The sequence below is a fragment of the Onychomys torridus genome, chromosome 6 (assembly GCF_903995425.1).
Source record: "Onychomys torridus chromosome 6, mOncTor1.1, whole genome shotgun sequence".
Classification (NCBI taxonomy): domain Eukaryota; kingdom Metazoa; phylum Chordata; class Mammalia; order Rodentia; family Cricetidae; genus Onychomys; species Onychomys torridus.
Genome location: NC_050448.1, coordinates 73821556 through 73834740, shown reverse-complemented (window position 1 = coordinate 73834740; position 13185 = coordinate 73821556). Strand labels below are relative to the sequence as shown.

Sequence of the window (13185 nt, the reverse complement as noted above, 5' to 3'; positions counted from 1 at the left end):
CTTACTGAGAATGGACTTGGGCAATGGAAACAACTCCCCATACTTCTGGTTGAAACTTCGAGCTAGGTCCTGAACAAGTTCCATGTGCTGGACTTGATCTTCCCCGACAGGAACGTGTGTGGACCTTTAATAAAACACAGGCAGAAAACCTCAGCAAGGCCTCTTCTTAGCTGGAAATGGTTTTGCAAGCAGCTGCATGCCCTGTGTCTACTCCACTGTTGGTGTTCAACAAATGTTCACCAACTACAGAGGGAACCCCGAGACCCGAGTCTTTATCCGTGTGTCAGACAAATGCTGAAGAGATGTTTGTCTACTCTAGTTCTGTGTCTCCCATGGCAAAAGAGTGTAGCCATCAACACCAGCATGACGGGACGCTGCCGGGAGGGAGCCATGGCATCTTCAATAGCACATGCGCTGCGCATAATTGTGTTTAAAAGCCACTTCTCATCCCTCACCCAGTCAGCACAGATTACTCCAGCCTAGACCAGATGCTTTTACCTCGGAGCTGCGGCTCACACTTGAAAGATACCCCCACCCAGTCTTCAAATTAGAGATGGCAGACAGCTCTTCCGGCCAGAGGTTCCCCTCCTCATCAAACAAGGAATGATTTGAGATCTTTTGGCAATATGCGTCTTCGTTGTCAAGTCATTGTAACCGGAGTTAACATGCCGTAAGAACTTAAATGAAAATCCCAGAGCACAACATAGATGGATCTTCAAGTCGACGAGGCCGAGAAAGCAGAACATGTGAGGAGCACACTGACATTTATGTAAATTATGAAAGTATACATTCAAATGCAACATATTTTTATAGATGCACAGGTCTGCAATGATTAGAGCAACCTGGGAAAGGCTGAAGCTGTGGTTCAGTGATTCAGCACTTGCCTCATACATTTAAGGCACAGGGTTGACTCTCTAGGACTGAAAGACAGCAATGATGATCATGATGATAAGAAAGAAGGAGAAAAACAAGACATACCCAAACTCCCTTTATCGCTGTAGCTGCCTTTAGAGAGGGAAGAAAATGATTTGAGGAAAAGAACTAAGGACACTTGACTTTTATCTAAAAAGGTGTATTTATTAAGAAATAAGGATGTGGGGAAAAAACCCACTCAGAATGCTGAGGATCTCTTTATGATGCTCTCATTCCTGAGTGTGCATTTCAAAGCATGGAATCCTGGGGTGGAATCTGGGAAGCATGCCCGTGGGTGGAGACAGGTGATGTCAATGTTAATGCTTGGCTGTGGGTTAGGTTTCATAGCACACCTACAGCTTCTGATCGAGGAATTTTACTTTGGAAGAAGCAGTGAGTTACCATCTCGAGTTTCTCCCTCTTCCCAAGCCTTCAAACCCTCAGTAAACTGAGGTAATGCTGGCACCATCCTCTTCCGGCTGTTTCCAAAGTTACCCTGATAGTAAAGGCTCAATACATGGAAGCAATTGATATGACAACTACCCACTAATGTTTGATATGATGAATGGGCAGAGTGGCAAGAGAGAGACGTATATGGCCTTATGGGAGTCGTACTGATTTCTCAAATAAGATCATCTTTATTTTAATGGCCAACTCACCCATTGAGAAAACAGAAATACCGATGCTCAACCCCAGAGATGGCCACAGACCTGGCGACAATCCAGACTTGGGTGCAAAGTATACATTAGCCCGACAGGTGCCTCCCAAATATAAACTATTTTATAGGACTTCTGAGAACTCTGCCACAAACCAAACCAAACCAAACCAAACCAAACCAAACCAAAAAACACAAAGTGAGTGAAAAGGTGAAGGCGTGGACAGGCTGTGAACCAGGAGGTGCTTCCTCCTTTTCTGAGGTCAGCAAAAGTAGATCCGGGAAGCTGCAGAGGGCCTGGGAGAGCTAAAGGCACTGGAGCCGAAGGCCAGTGGCTGAGTGAGTGGTGTCAGTGGCACGGTTACTCCGTACCCTCTGCTCAGCACGGGCTCCTCTCTGGGGTACACAAGCACATGGCCTGCTTTTGTCAGTTTCGCTTCGGCTGGTCTTTGTTACTCTTACCTAGTAATTATAGTGAGGCCCATATGCAGAGGTCGCCTTGGCTCCCCCAGCCCAAATTAGCCAACAGAGCAGGTTAAAAAGCAGTTACAGTAGCCCATAGGAAATCACAATGGACTGCAACTAACACAGAAAAAACAATTACCATAATCAATACACTTTAAGCACATCAAAATGAATATTTCCACATGTCAAAATGGTTCCAGACTCACAAAGCCACCCCACTAAACAGAAAACACATTTAGTTTTCATAATGACGCTGTGTGCGTCTTGCCTCATGGCGGATCCCCGACTCTTTTCTTAACAATTCTGTGGGGTTTTGATTTTTTTTTTTTTTAATAAGAGGATTAAAAACACTTTAATTTTTTTCACCTGGTCCTGCTGCTCCACGTGGCGTCTGCATCTGACTTTGGTTTGTTTGTTTCTGGTCCCTCTTCCCTCTGTGGCCGCTGACGCTTTCACCCCCTGTAATTTATCTTGGCCTTTGCTTCCCATCCCTTGAGTTCACACTTTACATTATTCAGCCTGTCTTTGATTCCACTCACTTATGGGGCTTATTCTCTTCACGTTTTCAACCTCTCTCCTTATAGTCTGCCTTTCACTTCAAATAATTTAGGGCTGTTCTTTTAAAATTTATATCCGACATAATGATATCCATATTAATACGTCCACTCTTTCTCTCCTTCCTTTTTATTCCCTCTCACCCTGGCTGTGCTTTCTCAGACACAACATAAAACAAAAGTCTTTCATAATTTTGATTGTTATAACTTCTGTCACATAATAATGCCTCTGATCTTCTTCTTGGGTGACGGAACCGTTTTTCTTTTGCTTCGATCCTTATTGCCTCCAAGTTTTCTGGGGCTCCGTCCCACCCCTTTGGCAGCATTAGTGTCCAGATGGATGATCGTTGCCTATGTAGACCTTGCTTGGCTGTGCCTGTGAGGTTTCAGAACTGCTGCCTTTACTCAGCAGGCTGGGAAAGGGGCTTGGAGTTGTCTGTGCTGTCACAAAGGATTGGCTCCCCCTCACCGATTATTACTGGACACGCTGCAGTGACTCTGCATTACAGCAATTGCTTTTAGATACTGATACCCGTTAGAAACTGAGTGGAACTGTAACTTCTCACTAGTCCTCTCCTAGCACTGCTCACCTTAAGCAGGGTAACACAGCAGTAAATGTGAGGTTACCCCGATGTGTCGCTCGTGCATATTTGACCTACGTGAAGTCATAGGTCTTTCTCCTTACCATCACTGTCCTGCTCAAGGCTGGTGAAATGGCCTCTGGGCAGACTTCCCAGCTGCCGTTCTCCTTTAATCCATCCTCGTATTTAAGGCTTCCTTTGGAAAGCATCGATGACACCCACTTCACTTGGTCCTTAAAATACAGACACAGCTTCCCACTCTTGGTGGAGCACATACTGGCTTGTTTGGTGTCAATCATGGTTCACGCCCCGTCTCTGCCAGCTCCCAGTTGCAGGGGCCAGAAGCCCGGAGACTCCATGCTCAGACTGCCTCCAGAGGGAGTTTGGTTTGCCAGAGCACTATGCCCTCTAGCTATCCCAGAAAGACAGAGAAGACCTGACTGTGTGGGCAGTGGGGTAGAACGCCATCGGGGCAGCAGCTTTCAGGACCTCGGAAGACTCCAGGACAGGTAGCCTGGGCTCACTGGATGAAGTTTAGGAACCTATGGTTTTGAGACCTGCTCTAGAAAAGTTGACTCTCAGGAGCGACACTTCCGCCTTCAGACAACAGGACGATTCTCCTGGAAGATGAAATCTCTGAAATGAAATCCCCGGCCACTTACTCTGTCTACATTTTTTTTTTTTTTTTAAATTTCTTGGCTTCCTTTGTACTTTAAATGTCCCCCAGAGACCACGTGCTAAAGGCTTAGTCCCATCTTTGGTGGTACCAGGAGATGTGGAACCATTTAGGAGCTGGGCCTGCTGAGAAAGAAATCGGGTCATGGGGGTGTGGCCCTTGAAGGGGCTTCGGGGACCCTGGTCTGCCTCCCTATACCTGTTTTTGGTCACCATGAAATAAAGCAGCTTTGTCCCACCACATGTTTCCACTATGACATCCTGCCTCTCTCTAGACCCAAAGCAATGAGGCCAACCAATCATGGGCTGAAATCCCTGACATCTGAGCCAAAACCGACGCGAGCTGACTTACCACAGGTATTTTGTCACTACAAAAGAAAGCTGACTAACAGTTTGGTTTTCCACTTACAGTTTTTAAAGGCTCACCTCCTCATTCTCCTGTATCACTGCAGACTTCTCTTTTTTTAAACATTTATTTACTGTGTGTGTGTGTGTGTGTGTGTGTGTGTGTGTGTGTGTGTGTACGTGTGCACAGTATGCTTGTGGTCAGAAAACAGCTTGTGGGAGTCAATGCTCTCCTTCCCTGTGGGTTCTTAGGCTTGTACTTAGATTGTCAGGCTTGGAGGTGAGTGCCCTGCTGAGTATGCTCACTAGGCCCGTCTTATCTTCTCATTTACAGTCTTGGCCTTTTCTCAGCTCAAATTCTTAGGAAGCATACATAACCTGATTAGTGAGGTGATCACTCTGTCTATGCAAAATTATCAGATTTCCCTTGAGAGTTATTTCTCTCTTTTTAAAATTTAACAATTATTTATTGTTACTCTTTATTAGCAGTTTTGGTGGTGCCTCACACACACTTGGGGATGCTCAGACACTGCACTACCTCGACCTGAAAGCTAATCTCTTCATGTGGAAAATGGGGAGGGATATCGCCCACCTATCTTACAGATGGGGATATTGCCCACCTATCTTACAGATGGGGATATTGCCCACCTATCTTACAGATGGGGATATCGCCCACCCATCTTATAGATGGGGATATCGCCCACCTATCTTACAGATGGGGATATTGCCCACCTATCTTAGAGAGCCACCATGAGAATCTGAATGCCATGTATCTATCAGCTATTAGGATGCTCTGGAAAATACTACTCAACCCTTGTCAGTCTTCCCTTTTCTTCCCTTCAAGGACATGTACAGTGGCACACCTAGAATTGTTGCATTGCATTTACACTTGCTGAATATAATAAATACACTGTGTATATAGCTCTCTAAATGTATACGTATATAGGAAGAGAAACAAAAATAAAGAAAAATAAATATTTACTTAATGTGTCCGACTATTTATGTTTTTGAGAATTTCATGAGTATTATATTTACATCATTTCCATCCTTCTTCTCTCCCAACTCTTCCCATGTTCACCTCAACTCTCTCTTAAACTCATAACCTTTTCTTCTATAATTATTGTTATACACACAGACACAGACAGACACTAACACACACACACACACACACACACACACACACACACACATACCCTCTCAACTGATTCCATTTAGTGTTGCTCCTATGTATATGAGTTTAGGACTGACCAGCTGGGATTGGGAACTATCAGGGGGAATGTCCCTGGAGAAGACTAATTCTCTCTCCCTGAGATGCCATTAACTGGCTAGATCTCTTTATCTACGGTCCCATCTAAGATTTCTCCCATTCACATTGGTATGTCATCTGGTGTTGTCATTATGTAGGTCCTGTTTAGGTGACCATATTGTTGAGGTGTCATGGGTACAACTTCCCTGTCATGTCTAGAAGACATTATCTAGCAGCAGACCTTCTGGTCCTCTGATGGCTAGCTAAATATAATCAGGCATTCAGATAATTAAGGAATGTATAAAAAAATTTAAAACTTTTGCTATTTTTGAGTGTTCTGTCTTCATGTATCTTCTATCACCATCATTATTATTTTGATGGTGCTAGAGACTGAACCTAGGGCTTCATATACACTAGGCAAACTTTCTGCTACTGAGCTACATTACCTACCCTCTTTTTACTTTTATTTTGGGACAGGTTCTCACTAAGTTACTCAGGCTAGCCTTGAACTTGTGACCTTCCTGCCCAGACTGATAAACAGCTGGGATCACAGACCTGCACCTCCAGGCTTGGTTTAAATTTCTGTTATTTATCATGCTCTCTGAGTAAGATAATTTGAGCTCTCCATTCCTGGGTTCCTTAAACAACTCCTATGGAAACAATTACACATGTCTTTTATAAGCCTATCTCAAGCTGCTTCTCCATTCCTTTCCTAGTGTTTGTTCTCTGGCTCACCATACCACTCATTCTAATGCTGACCTTGACAAAAGCACATACAAAGCCTATCTGTGACTTGCGCCAAACTTTTATGAAGAGGCCACACAGACTTTCTGGGGGATAGAAACTACAGACATTTTACCTGTCCTTCAATCTATCAACCTATCTATGTTTATAATATAAATATTCCTAGACATTCTGGCCATGACTATTTCCAAATACAGAAATAACGTGAAACAAAACAAAAACAAACAGAAAATACTCCCAACTGCACAGGTGGTCTAGCCTGAGACTAGACAGAAGGGAACACTGGGCTGTTTCTCTTAGAAAAGTGGCATGCAGATGTCCACATCTGTAACCTAATCATGACATTAGATCTGGCACGTAATTTCCAGGCTAAGGAAGGAGACCATCATCTTAAAGACATATAATTACCTGGTTTTATAGGAAAGCATTTTTTATCTGTTTGCTGGACAAACTGTTTCTACACATCAGAACACTGATGAGAAGCCCGGAAGAAGCACTATGCCAACCATGGAGGAGATCGGTAAAAGTGAAGGAACACTTACAGAATGGGAAAGAAATGCCTACCTTGGAAACACTAAGTATTTCTATGAGCAAATCCTGCTGATGTTGGAGGTAGACTTAGAGAGGAAGCCAGTAGAAAACTTTTATGTTTACCTGCCACATGTGAACCACTTACAGATCTTAGGAAGCAGCTTCACTAGTGCCAGCCTTCTAACAGTGTCCTCCTAATGTACAAACCATAGAGTCTGTATCAGGTGCTATCAATCCCATACAATTTGCTCAATAAGTCCCAGAGGTGTCCCTGTTCATCTAATTTGTAAATAAAAGGACTGAAATATCATGCCAATGGATTTTGGGCAATTGATAAGAATATAGCCGGGCAGTGGTGGTGCACGCCTTTAATCCCAGCACTCGGGAGGCAGAGGCAGGCAGATCTCTGTGAGTTTGAGGCCAGCCTGGGCTACTAAGTGAGTTCTAGGAAAGGAGCAAAGCTACACAGGGAAACCCTGTCTTGAAAAAACAAAAACAAAACAACAACAAAAAAGAATATATATCAGTTGCCTCTTGCCACACTTTTAGGGTTTTTTTTTTTTTTTTTTTTTGGTTTTAGTTTTGGTTTTGGTTAAGACAGGGTCTTTCTATGTAGCCTTGGCTGTCCTGGAACTCACTCTGTAGACCAGGCTGGCCTTGAACTCACAGAGATCCACCTGCCTCTGCCTCCCGAGTGCTGGGATTAAAGGCGTGTGCCACCACTGTCCAGTAACAGTTTTAATTTTTGCAGCGCTCGTTACCTAAAATCAACTGAAGCCTAAAAACATGCATGAAAAATTCCAGAAATAAGCAGTAAGTTCTAATATGCATGTCACTGTAAGCAACACACTGTCCTTCCCCTGCCTGTCCTCAACCATCAGTCAGCACTTCCATGAATACTATGAACCTTGATAGCTACCTGAGCTCTCACATCCATGGGCACAGCCTCACAGTGACTGCGTTACATCAGACCCGTCCCAGAGTGCACAGATAGTGTTGCTGGCAAATCAGATACATGGAAGGGAAGTGGTGAAAAGATGGACTTTCTCAGCTTAAGGAAAAGAAACCAATCATGTATTAAGACTGCTCAGATCTATAATCGAGACTAATCTGTCTGAGAAATCACAGCGCTGGAAAAAATTAAGTCTGTGTTAGTTTTAACAAACTAAGATGCATGCTAATCACTTTACCCCCCCCCCCCCCCCCCCCAGCTAACTGATGTCATCAAATGGCCTGAGAAGCACAGCAGGCAACAGCAGCACAGTGAGTTAACTCAGGGCGGGACCTGGACACAGGCCGTAGTTCCAGCTACCCAGGGGCTGAGGCGAGAGGAACACACATTTGAAGCTGGTGTGAATTCAAGGCCAGTCTGAACAACTTAGCCAGACCCTGTGTCAGAAGCCAAACACAAAAATGGGGCTGTCAATCTATCGTTGTGGTAGGCTGCTTGTCTAGCAAGCATGAGGCCCTAAGTTCAGTTCCCACTAGAGAAAACAAAACAAAACAGACATAGATAGCGAGCCCACACACTACCATTAGAGATGATGATGATGATGATGATGATGATGATGATGATGATGATGATTATGTATTAGTATCACCATTCTAGATTAGCCACTAGAGATCAGTGTTCTGCCTGTTCTTGCCCACCATCCTCCCTTCTTCCTTCTATCTCCTCCTCCTCTCTCTTCCCCTCCCCTTCCCTTCTCCTCTCCTCTTTTGCTTCCTGGCCACACAATGATCAGTTCGAGCTACTACCTATTTCTTGTCACGGCCATCTAGCACCCCACTGGAGACTCAAAGCGACAAGACTGCCTGATCTTGGACTGGGAGCACCCCAGGACTCGGATCCTGGCTCCACGTCTTACTAGCTCCTGTGACTCTGGATTTGCTGCTGACCACTCTGTGTCTCAGCTTCCTCTTCTGAAGACTAGGGGCAATGAGGATCAGTTTTATGAGGCGGTTAGGGTTCACACACAGAGATGACTTAGAAAGGTCCCAAGCACATAGCAGGCACTCGGCACTAGCTGCAGATGGCACCAGCACACAGATTTAGTACGCAGTGCTGACTGGTATATCGATCCTTTTTGGAGCTCCTTCTCCAGAAGTCCAACCTTTTTCGGAGGAGTTAAAGAAACTGTTGTGTGGGACACGCCTGCAATTCCTGCACACATTCACAAGGAGCCCGGGCTACACAGTGATGGGAATGTCATTCTGTATGCTGTGAATGTGTGTTGCTGATTTGGTTGACAAATAAAATGCTGATTGGCCAGGAGCCAGGCAGGAAGTATATAGTATAGAAGGGATAAGCAGAGAGGAGAATTCTGGGAAGAGGAAGGCTGAGTCAGGAGTCGCCAGCCCAGACACAGAGGAAGCAAGATGTGAAGGCAAAACTGAAAAAAGGTAACCCAGCCACATGACTAAACATAAATAAGAATGATGGGTAAATTTAAGTGTAAGAGCTAGTCAGTAATAAGCCTGAGCTAATGGCCAAGGAGTTTTAATTCATATAAGTTTCTGAATGATTATTTTATAAGTGGCTGCAGGGTCTGTGGGGCTGGGCAGGACCAGAGAAAAATTCAGCTACAATACAGTGAGATCTTGCCATGAACAAACCAATAAAGGACATGCACACACACACTCACACAGCCCCTCTTTTCTCAGGGTGAGAGTATGTAAGCCCAAGACCAAGGCTGGCCTCCCCCACTTACTTGTAGCACAGAATGTCTGCCGCCTGCAGTACCGGGTATGTGAGCAGGCCTACTGTCCCATCATGCTTCTGCCTTGCAGCCTTAGCCTGTAGAAACAAGTAGAGAAGAGAAAGAAATCTGACTTGAACCTGATTATATTGCTCAATTAAGACACTTTTAAAGGCAGCAAGTGTGATCTGGAGCCACCTGTAATAACATCTATTTCAGTCCCTTTGAGCAACTCCAGCATCAGCTGGCTGCTTATCACGTTCATGCTCCAGGCTCTAGGAGAACTAAGAGGGACTTTTTTACCATTTGTATGTTATTTTAATTTTGGAGCTGGGGCAAAGCCCACCCAAGCTCTACCACTGAGGTGTACACATGGTCTCTTGCCCCAGGGGGGATCCTGTACCAACCACCTCTGTTTCACTGAGGACAAAGGGATTTTCTAGACTCTAAATCAGCTACGTTCAGAAATCATTACAAAATTAAATTCCTCAAAGTTAACAGGAGTCAAGTCTGCCCCTTATCACAAATGTTACTGGGTGAAGTTCATAGAAGATTAATTTAGAGAAGAGTAATTTGTGAAAAGAAACAAAATAACCCAATTTTTGAAAAGCTGCTACCAGGGCAGGCAAAACAGTGGTTAAAGGTGCTTGCTACATAGCCTGATGATCCAAGTTCTATCCCCGGGACCATATTCTGGAAACAGAGAAGTTTCCAGCAAGTTGTCCTCTGTCCTCCACATGCCACTGCTCCCACTGCTCCCACATAGGATAAATAAAAATGTTAAAAAAAAGATTAAAAATGAAAACGCTATTGCATTAAATTTACAGATAAATTTCCACCTACCTACCTATTTATTTATTTATTTATTTATTTATTTATTTATTTAGTGTGTGCTCTTGTACCTGTGCATGTTGGCATGACTGAAGGCACATGCCAAAGCTTGAATGTAGAGGTTCAGAGGACAACTTTTGAAGTGTCAGTTCTCTCCTTCCACTGTGGGCTTTAGGAATTGAACCAGGCTAGTGCCGAGTTATCTTGCTGCCCAATTTGTGGATATATTATCACTATTATCTTTATTTATGAGTATGTGTGTGTCTGTGTATGTACATGCCACATGTATGTAGGTGCCCACATAGGCCAGAAAGAGGGTGTAGGATCTCCTAAAATTGGAGTTACACGCTACTGTGAGCCACCTACTGTGGGTGCTGGAAGACTCAAGACTCCTGGGCCATTTCTCCAGCCCTGCAATTTTTTATATTAGCATATTTCTCCTAGTGATTACAAAGGAAGTGAGGTGATGCAGAGAACACTAGTTTTTACTCAGTGCTGTTAATGTGCTATAGATGCTTTACCCATCAACCCTCCAGGTAACTCTGACCTCAGCAACCCTGACCTTCACACTACTCTTCCTGTGCTCACTGACCTGATCAGAATTACCCTTAGCAAATCTTCTAAGGATACTGAAATTCTGTCTCAGAGAACTTTTTATCCTTAATTACTAGGTTAAATAAGAAATTAGTGGCTTAGTGTCATACTAAACAGCAAAGCCTTGCCTAAAAGTAAAGTATGTTAGAGGACCCTATAAAACCTTTGTTTCCAATTCCCGGCATGTGGTCAATCTGCAGCATTGCCATTAGTGTCTTTTCTAATACTGGTTCTTTGAACATCCACAAGACATCAGTTTCTGTTGTAAACAACAGGACAGAAGTTCATTTTCTTCTAGTTCTGGATGCCAGGAAGTACAGGATTAAAGCAAAGATTAGAGCTAGAAAAGAGACCCCCTTCCCACAACCACCTCCGAGACTGATCAGTTGTGCCTTCTTTGGTGTCCTTATTTCCTTGCTTTGGGAGAGAGGTGAAGGGGCTTGCTCTGAAACAACAATCCCATTCACAAGGGACCCACCCTTCCCATCTGACCACCTCCCAAAGCCCCAGCTGCTGGGGGTTGGATTTCAAGGTGAGGCTCTGGGAGAGAGGCACCCATATACCCAGGCCACGAGGTCCAGGCACTGGCATTACAGGAGGGCTTCTCTCTGTAGTTTAGGGAATGGCTTCTGGAGAACAACTTCTGAGGAAACCAATGGCCCTGAAGATATGCTCAAAAGAAACTGAAACTAAAATCAGTGTTGACATAGTTGGAGCTATCTACTTCGAGTTATCCAGTTGCAAAAGTAAATGGCAGAAAAGCACTATGAATTATCTAACTTATCTTTCTTAATGACACTTCTTACAACAATAGTCTTTATTTTCTTCTGTGGGTTAAAACTGTTGCCTAGGCTCAACTTGTTTAAATGTTAAAAATGTTATCTCTTCTCTCCACAGTGAAAACATTCTTTCTGGGATGCTTGTTAGTTCCAGTGGAGATGGGAGGCAGCATCAGGGAACAGTATTCCTGAGATTCTGATTGTTCATTAATTACAGTGCAGTAGGTCACAATCATTACCAAGTCTATCCAAATGCAGATAAAACAAATAACAAATAGGGCTCTGAAGGCAAAAGGAGTCTTGGTGAACCCTTCTATATTTTGCTTAACACTGTGATGTGGAGAGGTGAATGATGCTGGTCCAGCCAATAGTGAGTGGCAGAGTGAACTCAGGAATCCTAGGTCCTGGCACAGCAACACACAGAAGTCTTCCTTCCCATTAATAATCACATCCTAGCATTTACCTTCCACTGGTGTAAATGCTGCAATCGAGGCAGTCTGACCATGCAGGTGAGGATCCAACTTAATTGAGTGTGTTCAGACACCTAAGGGAAAAAAAAAAAAGTAACCAAGGAGGTCAATGTCTTCTTGCACAGAAGCAGAACTAATCAGACAAGATGCATTGGCTGAAATAGTTGAGAATGACCCAAGTCAACATTATTAAAAGGAAACAGGTAAAGGGCTGGGTTGTGATTTCTGAGACATAGACCCTTAGGTCAAGGAGAAGAAATTATAAAAAAACAAAACAAAACTGTGTGAGCCCACAAAAGCTTCCTAGTGAGATTTGAGCTTGCTTTACACAGCAGTGCCACATCAGGGGATGGCTTGACCATGTGCGTGGTCACCAGGTGTCTGAGGTGGTCTGCACTTGGCTGTGCTGCTGGGAGGTCTTTTGCTCCACCCCTTGGCATTCCTTTAAAAGCCCTTTAACAGAGACAGAAGGGGCTGGTGGGTTTTGACCCAGGCCCTCCTGAGGTTACCCTGTGTTTCTAACTCTCTCCCCTCTATATTTCTATCTACATATTCCTCATTTCTCCCTGCTCAAGAGCACCCTCGGAGACAAAGTGAGGGTGCCCCCCAAAACAAAAAACTCAAACCAACTAATATGAATACCAGTCTAGTGTTTAAGTCCTTAACATCCTTAGCAAGGAGGTAACTATGGATGTTACAGTATCTTCAATGTGGATTCCACTACATCTTACGGTGTCCATCCCCATGAAATGCCAGGCTTGTCAATAAATTCTCCTCTCCTCTCCTCTCCTCTCCTCTCCTCTCCTCTCCTCTCCTCTCCTCTTCTCCTCCCCATTTGAAGTCCTCTCTGACCCTCTTTAAATCCATGAAGACAGCTACATTACTTATCACAGAGATGGTAATGAAAGGCACCTAACTCCAATGAAAAGCTCGGCCTGTTCAGATCTGCAGCGATGAGAAAGTGGCTTGGCTGTATCACCTCTCTTCCAAAGGGGAGTCTTAAAGATCCTAGTTGCTCCTCTTCTGAGTACTTCTCCACCTTCATTTCTTTCTTTTGTTTTCCTGGGCCCCACCACTAATCAACAAGAAAATAAAAACTCTCCT

General features: G+C 44.1%; 1 protein-coding gene across 2 annotated transcripts in view; it reads right to left on the bottom strand.

The window, feature by feature from the left end:
- Positions 1–13185, bottom strand: part of Wars2 (tryptophanyl tRNA synthetase 2, mitochondrial) — an 83634-nt gene that overhangs the window by 2233 nt on the left and 68216 nt on the right. For both annotated transcript variants that reach the window (XM_036190742.1, XM_036190743.1), the window contains 3 exons: positions 12075–12155; positions 9420–9505; positions 6–124 (listed from right to left, as the gene is read on the bottom strand). In XM_036190742.1, the coding sequence (XP_036046635.1) occupies positions 6–124; positions 9420–9505; positions 12075–12155 (286 nt within the window). The remainder of the gene's footprint in view (positions 1–5; positions 125–9419; positions 9506–12074; positions 12156–13185) is intronic.